At 40.7% G+C, this 23,982-nt stretch overlaps 1 protein-coding gene across 4 annotated transcripts in view; it reads right to left on the bottom strand.

The window, feature by feature from the left end:
* Window positions 1-23,982, bottom strand: part of LRBA (LPS responsive beige-like anchor protein) — a 654,576-nt gene that overhangs the window by 201,217 nt on the left and 429,377 nt on the right. For all 4 annotated transcript variants that reach the window (XM_061584671.1, XM_061584674.1, XM_061584673.1 and 1 more), the window contains exons 41-42: window positions 9,376-9,493; window positions 6,921-7,023 (exon numbers count right to left, since the gene is read on the bottom strand). In XM_061584671.1, the coding sequence (XP_061440655.1) occupies window positions 6,921-7,023; window positions 9,376-9,493 (221 nt within the window). The remainder of the gene's footprint in view (window positions 1-6,920; window positions 7,024-9,375; window positions 9,494-23,982) is intronic.

Raw genomic sequence — 23,982 nt, 5'->3', positions numbered from 1 at the left:
TCAGAGAGGAGTTCAGGTCTCCTGCTCCCCTGGTGCATTCACTATAGCTGCCCAATTTCCCTGCTTTTTAAAGGTTGATAGAAATAGCTGTGGGCTATAGGTACATTCTTAAACTGCAAGGTTTTTTGCCTATTAGTGAATATAGTCCTAATGTCTCAAACTGAGAGTTAAACTGAAGGATCATACTCAAGGCATCCCAGCCCAGGTTAAGGGCAAAGCATTTAGCTTCTGGTGCTACCTTGCCTTTCAACCCAAAGCATTCTCCAGCCTTCATCTTCAAGTGGACAACCAATTGCAGCACCACTGTTTCACAATACAACTACAAAAACCCTTGTTAGTTCTTCACATCTCTAGATGTAAAAAATATGAGGGGGGGCTTTTTTCCATGCAAGCCTTTTATTCTTGTCGTTATTGTTTTCTGAAAAATTAAAAAAATGGTTTATGAGATATCTTACTTTAGAATGATGAATAAAATGTTTAAGACAAGGTCTTCATATATTTACTTCCCCAAAATTATTTCAAAAACAAATAACAGGAAGACTGTTTAGTAAAACTATGCTCAATATCAGCTCATTACAGTTCCCAGGGGAGGCTGATCTCTCAGGTCAAGAGGGGCAGTGTCCTCCCAAGATTCTAAACCCCCCAAAACCTCCAAAGCCATAATCCAGTCTTTCTCTGACACCCAGAGTAATACTAATATTAATACATTTTCACTGACTGAGAGGTTTCCTTGATGCACTACCCTGTGTCTCTCTGGGAGGAAAAAAACAAGCATGGCTACAGAACGCTTGGTTAGGGAGGATGGTAAACAAAACACTCATTTGCTTTCCCCCATCTCCCTTATTTTCTCTTATTCTCTTAGTACCTAATGGACTCGGGTGGATCCATAGTTGGCTACAGAACTGTACTCAAAGAGAGCTTATCAATGGTTCCTTCTCAATTGGGGGGGATAACAAGTGGGATACCACAGGGTTTGGTCTTGGGTCCACTGCTTTTCAACATTTTTGGACTTGGATGAAGAGGTGCAGGGAATGCTTATCAAATTTGCAGATGATACAAAATTGGGAGAGATAGCTAATACCCTGGAGGACAGAAACAAAATTCAAGTTATCTTGACAGACTGGAGCATTGGGTTGAAAATAACCCAATGAAATTTAACAGGGATACGTCCAAAGTTCTACAGGTCAGAAAAAGAAACCAAATGCATAGTTATAACATGAGGGATACTTGGCTCAGCAATGCTACATGGGTGAAAGATCTTAGAAGTGTTGTTTATCACAAGCTGAATATGAGTCAACAGTACAACGTGGTTGCAAAAAAGGCAAATGCTATTTTGGGCTGCATTAAAAGAAGTATAGTTTCCAAACTGCGTGAATTACTAGTTCCCCTCTATTAGGCACTGGTTAGGCTTCATCTTCCCCCACTAGGATGCACATCTTAATTTGGTGAGGGGATTTGAGAGTGTTGAAGAAGCTGAGAGCAATGCTGTCAGGAGTGTAGACCAAGAGACTAGGCTCCTAGCAGGGGCACCCAAGGTGGAATGGTCAAAGCTGAGACACCAGACTAAGATGCATCCAAACTCAGAGGAAGGCAATGGTAAACCACCTCTGAATACCTCTTACCATGAAAACCCTATGAACAGAGTATCCAAAATGCAACATGAGATAGTGCTGGAAGATGGGATCCCCAGGTCAGAAGGCACTCACCAAGCTACTGGGGAAGAACAAAGGACAAGTATGAGTAGTGCTGTGACTAATGACACAGCTGGGTCAAAGTCAAAAGAAAGCCCAGATGCTGATGCACACAGATGTGAAAGGAGAGTCCGGAGTTGTACAATGCACACAATAGGAACATGGAATGTGAGAAGCATGAACCAGGGAAAGTCAGGAATTGTCAAGCAAGAAACAGAACGTATCAACATTACAATACTTGGCATGAGTGAATTAAAATGGATGGGAATGGGACATTTTCAATCAGGCAACTACAAAATATTTTATGCAGGAAATGAGAAATTAAGAAGAAACGGAGTTGCTTTAATAGTGAGAAGTGATGTAGCAAAAACAATTAAGAACTATAATGCGAAGTCTGAGCGAGTGATATCAATGAGATTTAACATGAAACCTATTAACATAACCATCATCCAAGTCTACGCTCCAACGGCAAATGCAGAAGAAGAGGAATTGGAGAGGTTTTACGCAGAAGTACAGGAAGAAATTGATCACACACCAAAACAAGATGTGCTGATAATCTTGGGGGACTGGAATGCAAAAGCAGGGAACAGAGAAGAACTAGGAATTGTGAGGAAATGGGGCTTAGGAGACAGAAATGAAGCAGGAGAAAGAGTTAATGAATTCTGTGAAGACAGTAATTTGTTTCTCGCAAACACAATTTTTTGAGCAACTGAAAAGACGACTGTACACATCAACATCACCAAATAGTCAATATAGGCATCAAATTGATTATATAATTGGTAGCAAAAGATGGAGAAGTTCCACACTTTCTGCGAAAACAAGACCAGGAGCAGACTGCGGTACAGATCATGAACTGGTAATATCGAAAATCAGAGTAAAGCTGAAGAAGAACAACAAAGCAATCATAATGCTAAAATACAATTTAAGTAACAACCCAGAAGAATATAAAGATCAAATATGGAACAGATTTGAGGCTTTAAATTTAGTTGACAGAGAACCAGAAGAACTATGGAGTGAAGTCAGAGACGTTATCAGGGAAGAATGAAAAAGACAATACCTCTAGTCAAAAAGAGAGAAAGACCTCAATGGATCACTGAAGAAACTCTTAAAATGGTTAAAGAGAGAAGGAAAGCAAAAGCAAAAGGAGACAGAAACACGGTTAGAACCCTAAATACAACAATACAATGACTAGTACGTATAATGTCTTTGGTTGCTGTAAACCACCCAGAGAGCTTCAGGTGTGGGGCGGTATACAAGTGCAATAAATAAATAAATAAATAAATAAATAAATAAATAAATAAATAAATAAATAGTATGTAAGGACAGCATCTGATTGTCCTGATGCGCAACCTATACTCTGCACAAGAGGCTACTGTAAGGACAGAATATTGAGAAACTGACTGGTTACCCACTGGAAAGAGTGTGAGACAGGGGTGTAATTTATCACCCTATTTATTTAATCTATACGTAGAACATATCATACGGAAAGCAGGATTGGACCAAGATGAAGGAGGTGTGAAAATTGGAGGGAGAAATATCAATAATTTAAGATATGCAGACGATACCATACTCTTGGCAGAAACCAGTAATGATTTGAAATGAATGCCGATGAAAGTTAAAGAGGAAAGCACAAAAGCAGGACTACAGCTGAATGTCAAAAAGACTCAAGTAATGACAACAGAAGATTTATGTAATTTTACAGTTGACAATGAGGACGTTGAACTTGTCAAGGATTATCAATACCTCGGCACACTCATTAACCAAAATGGAGACAATAGTCAAGAAATCAGAAGAAGGCTAGGACTGGGGAGGGCAGCTGTGAGAGAACTAGAAAAGGTCCTCAAATGCAAAGATGTATCACTGAACACTAAAGTCAGGATCATTCAGACTATGGTATTCCCGATCTCTATGTATGGATGCGGAAGTTAGACAGTGAAAAAAGCAGGTAAGAGAAAAATCAACTCATTTGAAATGTGGTGCTGGAAGAGAGCTTTGCGCATACCATGGACTGCAAAAAAGACAAATAATTGGGTGTTAGAACAAATTAAACCAGAACTATCACTAGAAGCTAAAATGATGAAACTGAGGTTATCATACTTTGGACACATCATGAGAAGACATGATTCATTAGAAAGATAATAATGCTTGGAAAAACAGAAGGGAGTAGAAAAAGAGGAAAGCCAAACAAGAGATGGATTGATTCCATAAAGGAAGCCACAGACCTGAACTTACAAGATATGAATAGGGCAGATGCTCTTGGGGGTCGCTGATTCATAGGGTCACCACAAGACGCAGTCAACTTGGAGGCACATAACAACAACAAATTGTATAGAAATAGAAGAGGACAACAAAAAGGGTAGAACAAGAGCCCTATTCCAGGACCTCTTCTCTATCAACCCAGAGTGCCGAACATGGAATAATGGGCTCAAGTTGGAGGAAGCCAAATTTCAACTGAACATCAGGAAAAACGTCCTAACTGTTAGAGCAGTACAACAATGGAACCAATTACTTAGGGAGGTGGTGGGCTCTCCAACACCAGAGGCATTCAAGAGGCAGCTAGACAGCCACCTGTCAGGTATGCTTTAAGCTGGATTCCTGCATTGAGCAGGGCATTGGACTGGATGGCCTTAAAAGCTCCTTCCAACTCTACTATTCTATGATTCTATGACTCATTCCCATATCAAAACACTCAGAAAATAAACAAAGTTGCAGGAGGGTCTCTGAATGCCCTTCCTCAGCCAATCAGAGATCATTCTGGAGGCTTCTGTATTGAAATGCAAGTTGAGAGGCTGCTTAAAGAGATGTGCGTGTGTGTGTGTGTGTGCACGCATCTGTGCAGATGCTGCATGGTGTTGCCTAGGGTAGAGAGAATTTTGGTGAGTGGGGGTTCGTTGAAGGGGGAGATTTGTGTGTATATGTGTTTTGAGCCAGAAGCCCTCTCTGTTTAACAACAGAAAGGTCTTTGGTCTCAAATCACACACACACTCACACACACACACTTCCCCCTTCAAGCACCCCTCAGTTGCCAAACTTCAGCAAATTTTACCCATCTTCAGCATATCCAGAAGCACACCGCCTCTAAACCTGTAGGTTCCATATAGCAATAAATTGACAGATACCTTTCCTTCTCCAGTTTACAGGCAGTCTACCTCTAAATATGCTAAAGAAGGCAAACAACAGAAAAGCATTATTACATCAAACCCTGCTTGTGGGCTTCATCTAGTTTCCATTGTTGGAAGCAAAATGCTGGACTAGATTGACCTTTGGCTTGATCCAGCACAGCAGTAAAGGGATGCCGTGCTTTGGCAATCCCAGAAATAGTTCCCCACTGACCAGGCCTATCACTGCCACATGGCCTGTGCATGTAACAATGATAATATTATCATTATTAAAATACATGTACACAGGATTAAACCTTGACTGTTAGGAACTGTGTTTTGCATTGGAAATCAGCTGGTTAAACTAGCTGCAGCCCTTCATAATCTTGCCAGCCTATAGTGTTCTATTTAGCATAATCCTAACCATGACACATGCTAGTGTAGTGTAATGGTTAGAGTATTGGGTTCAGATCCCCACTCAGCCATGAAGCTTGTTGTATGACATTGGAGTCTGCTAAAATTTTATCTTGGTGAGTGATGTATGCTTAGTAAATGATATATCAAGGTAAGATACTTTGTGGTGCCATGTGTTTGTACAGCTGCACTGCTGAAGGGTTTACTATTTTTTCTGCAAGGGAGGAGGATGCTGATCTCACAAACGCTGCCTGCATGACCTCATAAATGCCCCACCAGGTCTAGGGTCCGCCTGCCTCCACTGATAGTTTCTATACACTGAGGACAAGTCCCAAGTTATACACTGAGGGTACAACTCTCAAATGCAAGAGCAAGATGCATTTCTGCCTCTGGGAGGCACTGCCAATGACCCAAGAGAAGGAAGGCTGTAGTTGTCACAAACCAATGGGTTCAAGGTGGGCTTTATCAGGAGCAGTCAGATTACTGCTTTTTTCAGAGGCTGGGACTACTCCCTTCTGTAAATACGTGCTGACCACACCCTGGATCTACTCAGCCATACTCCCTCGGCAAGCTTTAAAAAACCAAGAAGAGCAAGGGACAAGAAGACATGTTGCTGGTCACATCGTTGCAAGCACCTTGTCCATGTCATCAGTTATTTTTATCAGTGGCCATTTGGGAAGGATGTGAATTCCACCAAAATTGGACTTGCAACTGGATTTTTTAAAAAAACCTACCTGCCTGTTCTCTTTGTGGACCGATCCTGAAGGCATTGGATTTCCACTTTATTTTCTGACACCAGTTTTTTTAACAATCAAATATCATTAAAGGGTTAATGTTACAGAGATTAACAGGAAAGCCTAGAGCGTTTTACTCACATTAAGGAGACGCTCTAGGATTGCCTGTTAATTTCTGTACTATCAACCCTCCTTCCTCCTAAAAAACAAAGCATCTAAAAAGAAGGGGGAGAAGCCGTGAGCCATGACAGAAGCTGCATGCAGCATGGCCTCTCTGCAGCCTTCTCAGAGGAGAATGAGGGAAGCTGGATCACTCATGGGGGGGATCTGCCTCGCCTGTCCAGGCTACAGCATTCTCTGCCCTTTCCAACACTGTGGAGGTGGTCAGGGGGAATTGGGACAGCCTGTGCGTGCCAGGGAGCTCAGCTGAGCCAGTGGTAAGGTGAGAACAGGAGGGAGGGGAAGGCATGGGTCCCAATCCTCCATCCCCTTTCAAGGTCAGAATGCATAACTTCTGGTTCCTGGTTCTATATCGAACTGGAACAAAGCAGAAGTTTGTGAGGAAAAGGCAAGTCAAAATGGAATTTCATTCCATTTTGAAGGAATGTAAGCGGATTGGGCTCAACTAGCAGATTCCAATCCTAGTGGTCATTGATTATATTTTATGACTCTTCATTCTATTCTAGTTTTCAACATCTTACAATTGTCATGTAATATCTGCTAATATTACTAATAATATTGCTATTATCAGTGGCATCCAAACTCATATCAGCAAATATATTGCTAAGTATTATTTCATTTTCCTAGCGAATAATAAGTGTAAGATAGAGCCAATTGTGCCTCTGTAGGACAATCTGAAGATGGCAAATACAAGGGGAGAATTATTGAAACAAGGCAATGGAAACCACTTTTTTCTCGTTTCTATTTCCCTTCTGTGGTTCTGATTATGTTGATGTTTCCCAGACCCAGAGGCCTCGTCTTACCTAGTTTGGGGCAGTCCAAAACTAGTACCAATTCCAACACGAGGTAGACAATTAACCACTTTTTTTACTGTTGCAGGATCTGGGAAGTTGAACATGACAGCAACTGTGGATTAAAAAAAAGATACATTATCCACATGAGTTATACTGGGTTTCTTGGCATAATAACGACAACAGAACTCTAGAATGAAATGCATGCATCTTTGCTACTTTCCCAGTACAACAACTCACTCACATGTCACAGTTTGCCACACTAGGACTTATCAGGACCACAAAAACATGCAGACTTCCAGATAGCAGCTCGCAGATGCTTTGCTCCTGCCCTGTTCTTTTTGCTTCTGCATAAAAACAAATATTGACTACAGCTCATGGTTAGTGAAGAGAGGGCTTAACTACAAGCTCTGGTTTAGATGACATGCTAAGCATAACCATGGCTTAGCTCAGTGTGGCACAGAAGCAAAAATAACCAGGGAGGAGCAAAGCAGTTGTGAGCTTCACTCCAGGAGCCCTCATATTTGCATGGTCCCAGTAAGCCATAGTTTGCCTTACCCTGTTGTGAGAACCAGGCCAATGTCATTTAAATACCACAGAACTCACCACATGTAAAATGGTTTTAGTTTAGTTACTATCACTGTAAGGATAGCAGGCTTTATCACCCAAAGAAATGGCTATATTACCGTGGAAATGCAGATGATGATAATTAGAATTTATTACTCGCCGTTCACCCTAAGGATCCAGGACTGGCTACAACAATTTTAAAACACATAATTAAAACAGTTGAAAACACTCTAAACAACATCACAGAAAACAGGGGGGGGGTCCTAAAAATATACATCTCAGGTGCCGAAGGCCAGGGTAAAGAGGTGTGTCTTCGGCATTAGCTGAAAGTTGTGCAATGAAGTTGCCAGACACACCTTGTTGAGGAGGGAGTTCCACAGATTAGGGGCTACCACCATCTCCCAAGCTTCCGAGGGTAGCAGAACTACCAAAAGGGCCCCCTCTGCTGATCTCAACACCCAAAAGGGTCTGCTGTATTGTTACAGCAATATAGTGAAATCAGGTTTCTACAGGATTCTTGCAAGACCCCAGGTTCTGACTCTCTAAGACTGCAAATAACTTCCCTCAATTATTTCTAGCTATGCCAACAAGGCACAATATGAAGCAGGTTTTTTAAACAAACTATTAGTGTGCATACTGAGATACTTTTTCATTTATATTTGCTTTTCCTTACCTCAAGCAAAACCAGGGCAGAAAAACAAAATGGGCAACACTCCTCATTAGGATATGTTCAAACTGCATATTTTTCCTCATATGTTCAAACTGCATGTTTTTATTTTGAATGCAGAAAGAAAACTTCCCATCTTTCTACAACCTGCTATTTGGTCCTGCAGAAAGAGCACTTGGTGACAGGGAATTCCTTGTCCAGTGTCTTCTGTGCAGTGGAGAAAGGAATGCTGATCTCACTTGCATGATTGTGTTAGGGATTTCAGCAATTCATAGACACAGACAGTGTACAAACAGCAGTTTAAAGTGGATTTTATGCATCCCATGTGTGCATATTTTTTGTGTTGTGTATCCCTAACCTTCTCATAGTTAACATTCATGCTATGGTTCTGGAACAATTCTTGCAGCTTGACACTAGCACACACACAAACTGGTTTTAAAAGTTTTTGGTCAGTAGTGAAATAGTGCAGTGGTTCCCAACCTGGGGGCCAGGACCCCCAGGGGGGCCGCAAAGTAATCCAGAGGGGGCCGTGAACAGTAAAGAAATGAATTATTTATTAATTTTTTAAAAAAGTCTTCACTCCTTCTACACTGTCTGCTTTCCACTGCCGCTGCAGATGACACCTCCCCCTTGCTCCAAACGAGAGGGGAGGCCTTTTGCTGAAGTGCCAGAGCTTCTTTCAGGTGCACTAAAGGCAGGCATCTGCCTATAAAATACATGGCAGATGCCAAAGGAGGCTGAGGGTGGAGCTACCAGGAAGAAGAGGGGATTACTATCACTGATTCCCATCTCCTTGCACTGCCGCTACTGGCAACACCCTTACTTAGAATGAGAGGAGAGGGCTTCTTGTGAAGCAAAAAGAAGCAAGCCTGCAAAGAAAGGCTACTTTCCCCCTTCCTTCCTGGTAGCCAGCCTGCCTCCCTGGGGGGAGGGGGTCACAGAAGATTTTCAGCTTATAAAGGGGGTCCCGTGCTCATAAAGGTTGGGAACCACTGAAATAGTGGATTAATTGCCTTCCTCAGCCATATTAGCTTCTACCCCCCCCCCAAAAAAAAGGCATGAAAGGACTACTCACATGTAACAGAGAGGATATGCTTGGAAACTGGTTTCTTATATATAAATGATGTATCACATTTTGAAACGCAATTCATTCCAGTAAAAAATAAATAGGAAAATACAATCTAACAGGCTGATATTTCAAGCTCTCAAATGCCATTTCCAGTAGAACATTACCTCTGTTTGCCATAAAGATTTCCAGTGCTGTGTTTTGCAAGAGATATCGTCGAGAAAAGACTGATCGAATCTCCGAGAACAGCCATTTTCCATGCAGCCCCTCTGTATAAGCAAGTATCTGATAATAAAAAAGAGATACACTAACAACAATTTCAGCAACTATTCACAGACCTAAAAACAAAATGTCTATGTCTGATTATTGTATCTCGGCTTAAAAAGCTGGAATATGAATAACCCTTCTGTACCCTCAAGCAGGGAAGCATTCCAGGAAACAAAAGTAAACTATAACTTCCCATTATGTCTAAATTGGGGAACTATGGTTAATGGCTTCCAAATAGGGTTGCCAGGTCAGAAGCATTCCAAACCCTGAGATTTCAGGGGTGGGCCCAAGTGATGTTATTAAGCATGATACATTAAGCATTAACCACAGTTGCTTGGAGCATACAATTCGAACAAAAACATTACTCCGATTAGAAATTAAGATAGAATTCTTAGCTAAAAGATGGAGCCCTGGTAAGGAACATTTAATCTAGCCTACTTGCTTCTGGCAAAAAGGGTTTAAGTGCCCTCAGGCCAGGCCAGTCACCAGAAGGCCATTGTAGGAAGAAAGAAGCCTAGTGTTGTGGAGATGTTAGATGGGAGCACTCAGGAGTAAAGATGGATGCCCTTGAAGGCTGCAATTCTAAACACACTTACTAAGGGACTAAGCCCCACAGAATTCAATAGGACTTAATTCTCAGTAGATACAGTTTGGACTGTGCTGTTGGTAAAGCTTGACTAGGAATCCTTTGCAAAGACATCCATATCCAACCAGGGTTGGCAACCCCCTGCCTGGAATGCCCTGCCCTTATCTTTTAATGTGGCTGCTCCAAACTTCTTCTTGACCCTTCACTTCAGAAAGAGGTCTGAGAAATGAGTAAGAGTAAGAAGATTCACTACCCTTTTCTGCCTACCCTGCAGGCTGCTATAAACTCACTTTGACAGCCAACCCAATTTCAGTGAATAATAATTGACAGAGAGAAAACACACATGGTTTGGTCCACCTTCATAGGCAGCAACTTGGGAACAACAACAATTGCAGCCATGCTACCCAGTATGTGAATTCTCTTTTACCATTATTGGGCAAGAAACAAACCATCATGCAAACAGCGGAGCACATGGAACCACTGTTGTTGCCTCTATGGATGCAAGGGAGTGAGGTTAAAGGTAAATGAAATGCAAATAGAAAAAGAAAAGCAAAAGACAGCAATGATTTCCTGAATGCAATACCATACCAACCACAGAAAGGCAGAAAACTCAGCATCCCACAACCAGTCAGGATTCCTAACGAAAAATCAAAACTAAAAAAATCCTGACAGCCAGTCAGCCAAGCTCACAGATATCCCCATGCAGCACAACCTGACTCGGGTGCGGCAGTTAATGCAGAATGCTATGGCACAATTGCTGGCATGAGTAAGATCCTATCAGCACATAACACCTCTGCTCTGAAATCTGCTGGTTGCTGATTTGCTAGCAGGAAAAGTTCAAGGTGTGCTTTCCATGTTACAGATGCCACATAGTACATGCTCTGCTCTTGTCAGAAATCAGTCCTTTAGTGTGGCAACACCTGCACTTTGGAACTCCCTGCCTATTGACATTAGGCAGACACCTTCATTTTACTCTTTTTAGCACCTGCTAAAAACATTTTTGTTTAGCCTAACCAGGCATGTAGAAGCTATTGTGTTTTTTATCTGTTTTTAAATCATTGTTGGTTTATTATTTTGAATGTTATTAAATACCTGTCTCAAACTGTTTTTGCCAGTCATTTTATTGTTTTAATTCCTAATATAGAGGTATATAAATGTTGTAAACAAAATACATAAATAAATGTTAGAGTCACTGTGGCCCTTGAGTCTCTTTCCATTTTTAGGAACAAAGGAATCTGCCTTATACCAACTCAGGCCATTTGGTGCCATGTATCTCAGTACTGATGACATGGACTAGCATTGGCTCTCCAGGTTTCCAGGCAATAATCTTTTCCAGAAATTGAATATTTTACCTTTGCATGCAAAGCATATGCCCTACCACTGAGCTACAACCCTGCCCCTGTTTAAAAAAGTATCTTTTAACATTGTTATTTTCAATTCACTAATGAATGCACAGCATACCTAAGGCAGTTCCACACCATTAATTTGAAGCACACTCAACACATATTTGAAGCACATAAATCCCAGCACACTACCATGGGAACTGTAGTTTGTTAAGGGTGGTGGGGACTACAACTGTGAGGGGAAAACTACACTTCCCAGGGTTCTTTAGGGGAAGTAATGTGCTTTAAATGCAAGTTGGATGTGCTTTAAACGTTTTGTGTGGATCTACTTAATAAACTTTGCCTGCATGTAAATCATTTTAATTAATTTTTAAAAATGGAAATCAGCTACAAAGTTTACTGGGTGACCATGGGCTACTCACCATCTCTCATACTAATCTGCCCCTCAGAGTGAAACCAACAAAGGGGGACCATGACCACCCCAAGGCAGAAGGGCACACTTAAAATGTAGAGGAAGTAGTGTACAGCCATAGTGTGAAATCAGATACTTATCGGGACATAGTATGAAGAAATATTTATATAAACATGACTGTTAAAGATATTTATTATTTACACAACCTGTTAAATATATTTATTATTTAAACAACCTGTTAAAGATATTTATAGTGCAATCCTTTGCATGTTTACTTAGAAGCAAGTCCCGATGTATTCAGTGGAGCTACCCAAACAGAGAAGCGTGCACAGAGCAACCTCAAATGATAAGGACTTCACTCACCGAATCCAAAATTCAGAATCATGCCTCTTTAAGCTGTTTTGCAACTGTTTATACTTGTTTTTATGTTATTGGATTTTAAAGGAATTTCTTATTGTGAGCTGCTTTGGTTTCTAGTCGGCAACCCTACCTCACAGACCCCATATACACACACACACCGGAGAAGTAAAAATACATAGACCCCATATAATTGTTTATTGTGAAAACCAGTTGGTCACTGCAGAATAGTGTTTTTTTTAAAAAAATAAAATCAGTATTAGTTTCCTGCGTAAGAAAAGCAGTGATCCCTACGTAAGCCCTGCCTAATCACTTTAAAAAATAGAATTTGCAGGGGGAGAGAACGATCTACAACACAAGCACAATTCTTTGCTATGTTCACCCAAGAGTCCTATTAATTTACAGCACAATCCTAACCATGTCTACTCAAAAGTAAGTCCTATTAAATTCAATGGGGCTTCCTGTGGATATGTGGAAATAGCATTGCAGCTTTACTCCCAGAAAAGCGAGTATAGGATTAAAGCTTCATATTGGGTAGGTTTTCAAAACACTGCCTTGTTAAACAGCCCAGGAAAATTTAAACTTGTTTGACTCCTGCATGTAAGAGAGAAAAAGACTGAAAGCTATATATTTACTCAATTTATGAGATTTTCAGTAAGCAGGAAGAAAAAATAGTTTTCTGACCTTGCAATGGGGTTTAGGTACTGCCTTGTCAATCACAACCCTCACTTCACTTATTGGCTGCGAACCTGAAAGGGCAGGGTTAGAGCAGCCAGCTATGAACTCATTTTAAAGAAGTTGCAGGGGGGGTAGCTGACATTTTGGCATATATCTCTTGAACCAGACCACCTAGAAATTTATTTTTTTTAAAAATGAAACAGAGTCCAGAGGTTAAGGTAACTCACCCAGAGACCCAGAGAGGACCCCAAAATTCTGGAGTCTCTGGGTGAAAACCAGAGACCTGACAACCCTACTTCCAAACAAGAGAGCATATTAAGCTATGGTTTAATATGTTGTCTTGTTTGGCAGCCATTAACCATAGTTTCCTGTTTGCCTTACAATAAGAAGCTATTGTTAAGTGCAGATTCCTGCCTTGTTTCTCCACTCATGAAAGGAGAGAAACAAAGTGGCTGCATTTGAGTGCACAAAGCTCATTCTTAAAGATGGAGGAAGAATTTGCTTAGTCCTTTTTTCAGTGAGTCAACTCAATCTGATGTTTCTAAACTTGCTTGCAAATTGGAATGCAACTTCTGGATGGATTACACACTTCTCCATTATGCAATACAGTTCTATTGTGGAAAAAGCATATACAAAAACACTTACTTTACATAAACAATGCACAGATAATTATTTCACAGATAAATGCATTGAAAAGCATGTAAAGTATGCATTTTACTTTTAAATGCGTGTATTTTATGTTTTAAAATTGTGCATTTTATGTAAAAAGTGCATACAATATTTGTCCAATTTAAATACTAATTTTCAGGGTGTTTGTGTTTTTAAGCCTGACCACCATATTGAAGATATTGTGATTATATCAATGATAGTTGTTCTATACATAAACATTCTATACCATTCAATAGGTGAATATCTTTATGTTTTTAGGATTTACAGGAATGACATCCTAAAAGGAAGAAAAATCTAGAAAGAAAAATTGAGGCAGCAAGTGGTTATAGGCTGCCAACTATGCATACTCCAATCTGTGTCTGAAGAAATACGAATGAGGTGCAATCTTGTAACTCGTATTATTTGGATAACTTTATGGTTTATACAGTGGCCTCAGCTTTTGTTTACTTTGTGGCCTTGGCTTGCATAATTTGTATTTGTGAACTGTGTGCTCCCACATTTTTGTATTTGCTGGTATCAATAATCACCTTTTTTTGTTGATAGTTGGGCTCCTGTGACTTGGTCTCTTTGTTACCAATGGTATAAAAAACCACTTAGAGATTAAAGAGAATCAGCATGGCCATACTTCCCCTACCTTCCTCAACTAAGGTCATCCATTAGGGTGACCAAGGCTATCTTAGTGCCATACTCAGGCCTAAACCTTGAATTGAAATGGATCTAGACAGTCGTCCTCATCCAAAAGCATCTGGAGTTGAACCACCTATGCCTTCTTAAGCAAAAAAGGGAATATTAACTATCAGATCTCAATAACTGGCTGCATAACACACACACCCCTCCTGCAAAGAGGCATTCACCTCCTCTTGGACCCATCTGATAATTCCTGTCCAGTTTGCTGTTAATAGCAAGGATAAGTAAAAGTCAACCATATAAGTGTCGGTCAAACCCTTCCAACCACTCTGTCATTAACTGAATGCCGCTTTAACTGAAAATGACCCGAAACAAGTAGACTAGATGTCTCCATAGGAAGCGTACCCATAATGTCATCAAGTTCAATGTGACTATAAATGACTTTGCCTTCAAAGTGCCTAACAAACTAATCACATTAGCTGGATAGCAACCCAATGATGGAATAGTGGTAGAGAAACAGGATTATATTGCCTCTATCACTGCCAGTAGACAGTAAACACAATAATGTGCTTGTATTTGTATTCAAAGTCCCTATGAGACTTGTGCTACCTGTGTTGCCTGTTTCATAGCCCTTAGCGCTCCACTAAACCAAAGAGCCCATTGAGCTACACAGCATAGGAGAAGGTTCTTAGGGGCAATCATGCCAATATTCTTTTCCATCTCACTTTTCCATAGCAAAAACTGGGTTTACACAGGAGCATAGGCCACTCCAATCAGAAAATCCCGCAGGGCATTCAGGAATTCTTCAAATTCCACATGTCTTTGGGGAGGGACCATCTTAATGGATCCTCCACCCCTGTACTGGGGACAAGCCTCTGACAATCTAAATTTGACCAACAAGTGGTATTACCATAACAAAAAGGTAATAAAAAAAACCCTCTATTAAACTCCCCATCTGTTGAAAACACTAGATAAAGAACATGACCTGTCCATGATGTTCTTAGGCAGCCCCATATTTGTTATGGAAATCCAAAGTCCTGAACTGGACCCCTACCCCCTAAGGTGATCTCCACAAGGAAGCTGAAATTCCCCCAGACACCCTCAGTCAGCAAAGGCAGACAAACTAATGGGTAGTGGGGTGGCTGGTACACTAGCAGAATCCCTGATTCTCTAGCCCAGTTATCAGGTAGAAACATTCAAACCCGTAATGAAGTGGATTGCTCTCCTGGTTAGAGAGATAGGTTCCTTATAGATGATAGCAATTCCCCTTTCCTGGACCTCCAGCCTGCACTGGGGTTCAACCAAGGTGGAAAAAATCTACCCTACCAAGCTCATCCACCCAAGTTTTGGTGATACACACCAGGACAGCTCCATAAACAATAGATAACTTAGTATGGGCTGGACTGGGCTGGCATTAAATATGTAACTGAGCATTTCTGACGGTGTGTGACCAGTCAGAGCCGGTGCTGGCATGTTCGGCGCCCCCCTGCAAATTATAAATCGGCGCCCTTACCTTTTATAATTTTTTTGGTTCATTTTTCAATTCAAATGTTATAAAAATGTAACAAGGCAAATAAGGAGAAATAAAATCATTATGGAGTAGGAACATGTTTTGTGTGAATAGTAAAATAAAGTAAAAAGAAAATGACCTTTTTGTATTGCCTTTATTTCGCAAGAAGATACATAGTTACACGAATTTAGCCTTACATGCTTTCATGTTTGCAAACTTACGAATTTCATTCATTGGAGAACTTATGAATTAGTACAGTAATGTTTAACTGGGAACACACATCATTTTCACACCCTTTCCTATTGGGAACCAATCGGTTTCTCCATATTCTGTCCTTACAGCAGCCTCTTGTCCAGAGTATAGGTTGCACATCAGGACAAACAGATGCTGTGGCACCCCCGTTTCTTTTAAATCATTCTATAGTTTTTTGTGATCTACACAGTCAAAGGCTTTGCTGTAATCTATAAAGCACAGGGTGACTTTCTTCTGAAATTTTCCAATGTATGCTTGCAATATGATCTCTGGTACCTCTTCCCATTCTGAATCCAGCTTGGACATCTGGCATTTCTCGCTCCATATATGGTAAGAGTGCTTGTTGTAGAACCTGGAGCATTACTTTACTTGCACGGGCTAGTAAGGCAATACTCCAATAATTACTGCATTCCCTGGGATCCCCTTTCTTTGGAATTGGGATGTATATTGAGTGCTTCCAGTGTGTGGGCCATTGTTTAGTTTTCTATATTTCTTGACAATTTTTTGTCAAAATTTGGACAGATTCAGTCTGAGCAGCTTGTAGCAACTCTATTGGTATGCCATCTATACCTGGTGATTTGTTTCTTCCAGTATTTTAAGAGCAGCTTTCACCTCGCATTCTAAAATTTCTGGTTCTTCATCATACGGTTCCTCCGTGAACGAATCTGTCATCCTTGCATCTCTTTTACAGAGTTCTTCAGTGTATTGCTTCCATCTTCCTTTTATTTTATCTCGGTCAGTCAGTGTGTTCCCCTGTTCATTTTCAACATCCCTACGCTCGGTTTAAATTTCCCTTTCATTTTTTAAATCTTTTGGAACAGGGCTTTTGTTCTTCCCTTTTTGTTGTCCTCTTCTATTTCTATACAGTAACTATTGTAATAGTTCTCTTTGTCCCTACGTACTAGTCGCTGTATTGTTGCATTAAGGGTTCTAACCATGTTTCTATCTCCTTTTGCTTTTGCTTTCCTTCTCTCTTTAACAATTTTAAGAGTTTCTTCAGTCATCCATTGAGGTCTTTCTCTCTTTTTAACTAGAGGTATTGTCTTTTTGCATTCTTCCCTGATAATGTCTCTGAGTTCATTCCATAGTTCTTCTGGTTCTCTGTCAACTAAGTTTAAAGCCTCAAATCTGTTCCTTATTTGATCTTTATATGCTTCTGGGATGTTATTTAAATTGTATTTTGACATTATCATTGCTTTGTTGTTCTTCTTTAGCTTTACTCTGATTTTCGATACGACCAGTTCATGATCTGTACCACAGTCTGCTCCTGGTCATATATGGAACCTCTCCATCTTCTGCTACCAATTATATAATCAATTTGATTCCCATATTGACCATTTGGTGTTGTCCACATGTAAGGTTGTCTTTTTGGTTGATCAAAAAGGTGTTTGCAAGAAACAAATTATTGGCTTCATAGAACTCAGTAAGTGTTTCTCCTGCCTCATTTCTATCTCCTAAGCCCCATTTCTCCACAGTTTCTAGTTCTTGTCTGCTACGTACTTTTGCATTCCAGTCCCCCATGATTATCAGCACATCTTGTTTTGGTGTGTGATCAATTTCTTCCTGTACTTCTGCGTAAAATCTCTCCAATTCCTCTTCTTCTGTGTTATGCTGTTGGAGCATAGACTTGGATGATGGTTATGTTGACAGGTTTTCTGTTAAACCTATTAATGGGGCGGGGAGGCAAATAAACAACAGGTACTTGTCTACCACCACCATCTGCCTTCTGCTGCTTGTAGTAGCTTCAGGTGGGTGGGAGCAATTTAAGTCAGCAAAGCCACACATAGAGAGAACATAAGAACTGAGCCCTGTTGGATCAGGCCAGTGGCCCATCTAGTCCAGCATCCTGTTTTCACAGTGGCCAACCAGATACCCATAGGAAGCCCACAAGCAGGACCCGAGTTCAACAGCACTCTCCCCTCCTGCTATTTCCAGCAACTCTATTCAGAAGCATACTGCCTCTTGCCATGGAGGCAGAACATAGCCACCATGGCTAGTAGCCATAAGTAGCCTTACCCTCCATTTATTTGTCTAATCCTCTTTTAAAGCCATCCAAGTTGGTGGCCATCACTGCCTCCTGTGGGAGCAAATGCCATAGTTTAACTATGCTGTGTGTGTAGAAATACTTTCTTTTTTCTGTCCTAAACAGAAGTGTAGTTGTCCAGGGTCTCAGGGAGTCTTAGATCCCTTACGTTTGGGGAAGCAGGCTCCCAGCAGGGTCCCTGTGTCTCCAGCATCCTACGAGCCAATCAACATGAAAAGGGAATGTGTTAGCCAGTGAGAAGAGTCTTCTAACATGCTTCCTTGCCCTTTACTGCTGATTGGAGCCAATCAGAGTGAAAAGAGGTAAGTCAGCCACTGAGAACACTCTTCTCAGTAGCTAACACTTTCTTGCTTATTGGCTCCTAGGGACTTCTGTTGTTGTGGGAGAAGGTGTTAACAAGGATGTCATTCTCAACCCAGCAGCAAAAAAGGAGGGGAGGAGCGTGGTTGTGACTAACACGAAGAGACCCCACACCTCTGAATATGCCACTACGCTACTGGTCCTGAATCTTCTAACATTCAGCTTCTTTGGATGTCCACAAGTTCTAGTTTTATGAGAGAGGCAGAAAAACTTCCCCTTCTCTATGCCATGCATAATTTTATACACATCTGTCATGTCACCTCTTACTGACCTTTTCTTTGAACTAAAAAGCCCCCAATGCTGCAACCTTTCCTCATAGGGGAGTCCCTCCATCCCCTTGATCTTTTTGGTTCCCCTTATCTGAACCTTTTCCAACTCAATACCCCGCCCCCGATCTCCCCTAGGTACAGGTCTCTTCCGTCCCCTTCTCATAACCTTCCCCATCCCTTCTCTCCTGATGTCGCTTCCGTTCCTGCCTACGTGCAAAGCACAAACCAGCCGGCAAGCAGCCTCTGCTGAGTGAGACAGACAGAGAGACCCGCACGCCCCAAGGCTGCAGACGGCCGCTGAGGGGACACGCTCCTAGGGCTGGGATGAGTCACCTCTGGTGTTCTGCTCCCCATCTGCTTCGGCAGATCCCAGAGGAGGCAAAGCTGATGTCAGGAGCTGCTGGAGGGGGCTGGCAGCGCTGGCGGGGGCTGGCAGCGCTGGCGCTGGAGTGACTGCGAGCAGAGAGGCAGAAGCAAGGGAGGGTGCGTGAGAAGAGCATTTTTCCAGGCATTTAAAAAAAAATTCCAGGCTTAGGGGCGCCTCTGTCGCCCCTCAAGCATTGCGCCCTCCTGCCACGCTTACCTTGCTTACTGTGTTACGCCGGACCTGTGACCAGTCAATTTGAGTGGCCCTTGACATATTTACAAACATGTGTCTGCTTTGTAAGCTACTAGTGTGTACAGCTGCACATATTTCGATATATGATGTAACCCTTTCTACAGCATAAACTGAGAATCAGTCAGGCATTTTAAAGTGTATTTTAAACAGCATTTCCGTATTTTGGATGTTGTTTGGTTCGTTATTGTTTGTTTGTTTTGTTTTTTGATTTATTGTATTTATTGTATTTATATATTATGCTTGTTTTTATCTTTTTGTACACTGCCCAGAGAGCCTTCGGGCTTAGGGCGGTATATAAATTAAACTAAATAATAAAATAATAATAATGTAACAGCATATACTTGGATCTAAAATATTTTGATAGAATGTACACTAGATATGCAGATATACAATTAGGTGGAATTAATGTTTCACATTAATGCGACCTGCATTATGCATGGGGGGCGGGATCTACTTAAAATAACTTTTTTAAAAATGAAGGCAGAATTCACATTGCTGAAATGTACATTTCTATTAGAAGTTAATTTTATCACTGAAAGGGAGAATTAAAGTCTTTTAAAATACACTATAATGTATCTTATGAACAAGGTGTGTCAAAATAATGTAATACAATTCCTGTCATCCAAAACTGACAGAGAGGCTTAGTTTATCTTCAGAACTGAAACTCATCCTATTCAGCCCACTGTTTCTCCATTATTTTAATTTTTCCTTCTCAGGTCAAAGCTTAACTATTTTGTGTTTAAGATAACTTGAATTGTTATTTATCTGCCATAGTTTATAAACAAGATAAAAAGGTAATTTGACAGATATTTGCTTTCAGAAGCTGCAAGTCATGCATAAAATTCCTAGAAAATAAAAGCAAGGAAAATCCAAACTAAGGTTGACAAATGAAATAAAACATATACCTAAACGACACAGAGAATTGGGCTAAAATCTGTATAAATTAATAAGTGCAGAACTAAAGGTGGTAAATGCAACTTATGTGTCAAACTAAACTGGTATTAATCCAGAGTGCATTTGATATGCAAAAACTAGAGTCACACCTACTAGAGTCACACCTACCACTGATGGCCTTGGCAAGAGTGAAGCCTTTGCTCTTATGAAAGTGTGTGGAATATTATGCTTATATTTGTAGTTAACAAACAAATGCGTGGTTAATGTACTGTGGCCTAGCCACATGTAGCTCTGATTGGATGCTGATAGGGTGAAATTAGTTTAAAGAGTTGTGCAGAGTTTATAGCACTTGGAAGGAACCATGAGAAAAAGATGTGCAGAGTGTGTGGAGGAGAGATAAAAAGGGATAATGAGAAGGGAACACTGGCCCCAAGCAGTTTTTGGTTCCAATAAACTGGTGATTACAATGAACACAATTATTTTATTTCTTTTATGTATTTATTATTGCATTTATATTCCATTTTTTACTCCGAGGAGCTCAAAGTGGCATACATGGTTCTCCCATTCCTAATTTAATCCCCACAAGAACCCTGTGACATAGGTTAGGCTGAGAGGCAGTGACTGGCCCAAGGTCACCCAGTGTGCTTCATGGCTGAAAGGGGATTTGAACTCTAGGTCTTAGTCCAACACTCTAGCCCAGTGATTCTCAAACGGTGCGCTGGGGCACACTGGTGCACCGCAAGAGGTGGCTAGGTGTACCGTGAATATTATGAAAATATATTATTATTAAGATACTTTTATTCATAGTTTAAAATATATTAATATATTTTTAATTTTGTACACGAAGTGCGCCAGAAAAATGTTATATGTTTTACACTGCGCCGCGAACCAAAAAAGTTTGAGAACCACTGCTCTAGCCACTAAACCACACTGGTATACAAATTACCTTTGTTCAATGTTACATGTAGGTTTGTGCTTTTCCCAGAGCCACACTTATGCAGATATGGTGAATCTTATGTACTATTAAACCACAAAGAAAAACTAAGTTAGTATTGGGACATTAATCTCTTTTAGCAGGAAAAGGAAAGGGTCATGAACATGAAGAAAGAAGAAGGTATAAAGTGGAGAAAGACAAAGGGGTATTTAAGCAAGAACAAGTCCTGCCCCAGGATGACCAAAGAAGATCTGGTCCTGAAGATTATAGGATTGGTGTTCAACTACCCACTACTAGGTTGTGACCTCATCTAAGATGGGTAGCACTACTATCATTTAAAACAATAAAAATAATGAATGTTTTGGTTAAAAGTGGGTTCTAGGTCTGAAAACACTGAAGACTACTGGATTATAGAACTAGCCATTTCCATTGCTGAAGGTGTACATTAGGTTGCCAAGAGCAATAATTGTTTGGTAATTATTCCCTGTTGTGAGTTAGGTTATTGCGGTGGAAATGAAAAAGTACTTCTACTAAAATAAGAACAGCTGTAAACCACCCAGAGAGCTTTGGCTATGGGGCGGTATATAAATTTAAAAAATAAATAACTAATAATTTTTTCTAACACCCAATTATTTGTCTTTTTTGCAGTCCATGGTATGCGCAAAGCTCTCCTCCAGCACCACATTTCAAATGAGTTGATTTTTCTCGTATCCACCTTTTTCACTGTCCAACTTTCACATCCATACATAGAGATCAGGAATACCATGGTCTGAATGATCCTGACTTTGGTGTTCAGTGATACATCTTTGCACTTGAGGACCTTTTCTAGTTCTCTCACAGCTGTCCTCCCCAGTCCTAGTCTTCTTCTGATTTCTTACCTATTGTCTCCATTGTGGTTAATGACTGTGCAGAGGTATTGATAATCCTTGACAAGTTCAATGTCCTCATTGTCAACTTTAAAGTTACATAAATCTTCTGTTGTCATTACTTTAGTCTTTTTGACATTCAGCTGTAGTCCTGCTTTTGTGCTTTCCTCTTTAACTTTTATCAGCATTCATTTCAAATCATTACTGGTTTCTGCTAAGAGGATGGTATCGTCTGCAAATCTTAAATTATTGATGTTTCTCCCTCCAATTTTCACACCTCCATCTTGGTCCAATCCCGGTTTCCGTATGATATGTTTTGCATATAGATTAAACAAATGAAATCGAAATGGACTGCCTTCAAGTCGATCCCGACTTATGCCGACCCTATGAATAGGGTGTTCATGGTAAGCGGTATTCAGAGGGGGTTTACCATTGCCTCCCTCTGAGGCTAGTCCTCTCAGCTGGCTAGAGCCTGCTCAGCTTGCCACAGCTGCACAAACCAGCCCCTTCCTTGTCCGCAACTGCCAGCTGGGGGGCAACTGGGCTCCTTGGGACTATGCAGCTAGCCCATGGCTGTACAGGTGGCAGGGCATGTAACCCCTGAGCCACTCACTGTGGGGGTGATCTTTAGCTGGCCCTTGACACCTAGGAGTCACGAGTGGGGATTTGAACTCACAGACTCTGCACTCCTAGCCAGGCTCTCCTCCCCACTGTGGTATACCAGGGTGATAAAATACACACCTGTCTCAAACCCTTTCCAATTGGGAACCAATCAGTTTCTCCATATTCTGTCCTCAGTAGAATAGTATAGACTTGCATAATTTCCATCTTGTGGTCTGGATTTCTATTCTGGAATACACTGTGTGTTTAGCCCAGGCCATGACCCAAGTTAGTGCTTACACCATCAAGAATTTTTACAAGAAATTAAAATGCTTTGAGAGTTGCAGGCTGGGATCCAAAGAGCTTCTAAGGCCTGCCAAGGACACCCAAGTAGGATTTTCCCTTTGAGCAGAAGATCCCTTCCTGCACTGCATATCACAATCTGCATTTGGAACTCATTATTAGGGCAAAACTAGGCATTCAGGCAGAGCCTCTCTTCCTCTTCTCTTTCTCAGTAATATTAAGTAATATAAATTGCATGACATGACATCATTGCAATCTTGAGCTCCCACAGACCTGCAAGCTGCAGCTAATTAAACTGACTAGAGGAAAGCATACTTGGGACCACAACAGGGTCATATTATGCATGTTATATCACTAGATGTTAAGAGGGGAGGGAGGACACAGAGAAGATTTGGGGCTGTTTTCAGCAGTGAATATATATCCTTGGATTCTGAATTCTGCATCCATATCAATTTCTGCACAACTAAAACCCTTAGTTTATGAATATCAGAGTTATTCCCGCTTTCCTTGATTTTTCCAAGAATACACAGTAATCTCAAACAGAGGACTGATGAAAAGTTAGTACCTCATATTAAATAGTCAGAACTTGGTTATAATAGGAAGTACAACTGGACTTCTATTAGAACCTCAAATATGAACAAAGAAACTCTAAACATTACCACCAAAAATTCTGATGCATCAACTATTAGAAGTTATCAGTTTAGAAGCAGCTGGGGTCTAACTAAAACATGGGTTCATTTCTCATTGGAATAATATCTGCCTGGTCTGTAGATTCACTTCAAAGTCTCTGGAGTTCAATTAAAACTGGATTAGGTGAAAGCAGACCTTCTTTGGGACTTTCTGTTCTTGGAAACTCCACACATACTGACAGCACCCTAGACAGAGGTCTAGCCCTCCAATGAACCAGTTGCTATGGAAACTGCATCATTACCACTGCTCCACTCTTATCACACCAGGCATATTAGTTTGAAAGATACCGAACAGACACACACACTCCTTTAGTATATGGTGTTTAGGGTGTCATGAAAAAACTGTACCTTTTTTGTTCTTACATTTATTTTCTTTATCAAGCAGGTATACATTTTCAGTTTATCACATAAACCTCTCAATATTAATCTGAAGTGTTAATCGACAAACTAGGTGCCTTAGTCTTCAAAACAATGTTCCACATCTCTTTATTCAGT

The sequence above is a fragment of the Rhineura floridana genome, chromosome 9 (genome assembly GCF_030035675.1).
Source record: "Rhineura floridana isolate rRhiFlo1 chromosome 9, rRhiFlo1.hap2, whole genome shotgun sequence".
Lineage (NCBI taxonomy): Eukaryota > Metazoa > Chordata > Lepidosauria > Squamata > Rhineuridae > Rhineura > Rhineura floridana.
Note: the sequence above shows the minus strand (reverse complement) of the source record. Positions and strands in the feature narration are given on the sequence as shown.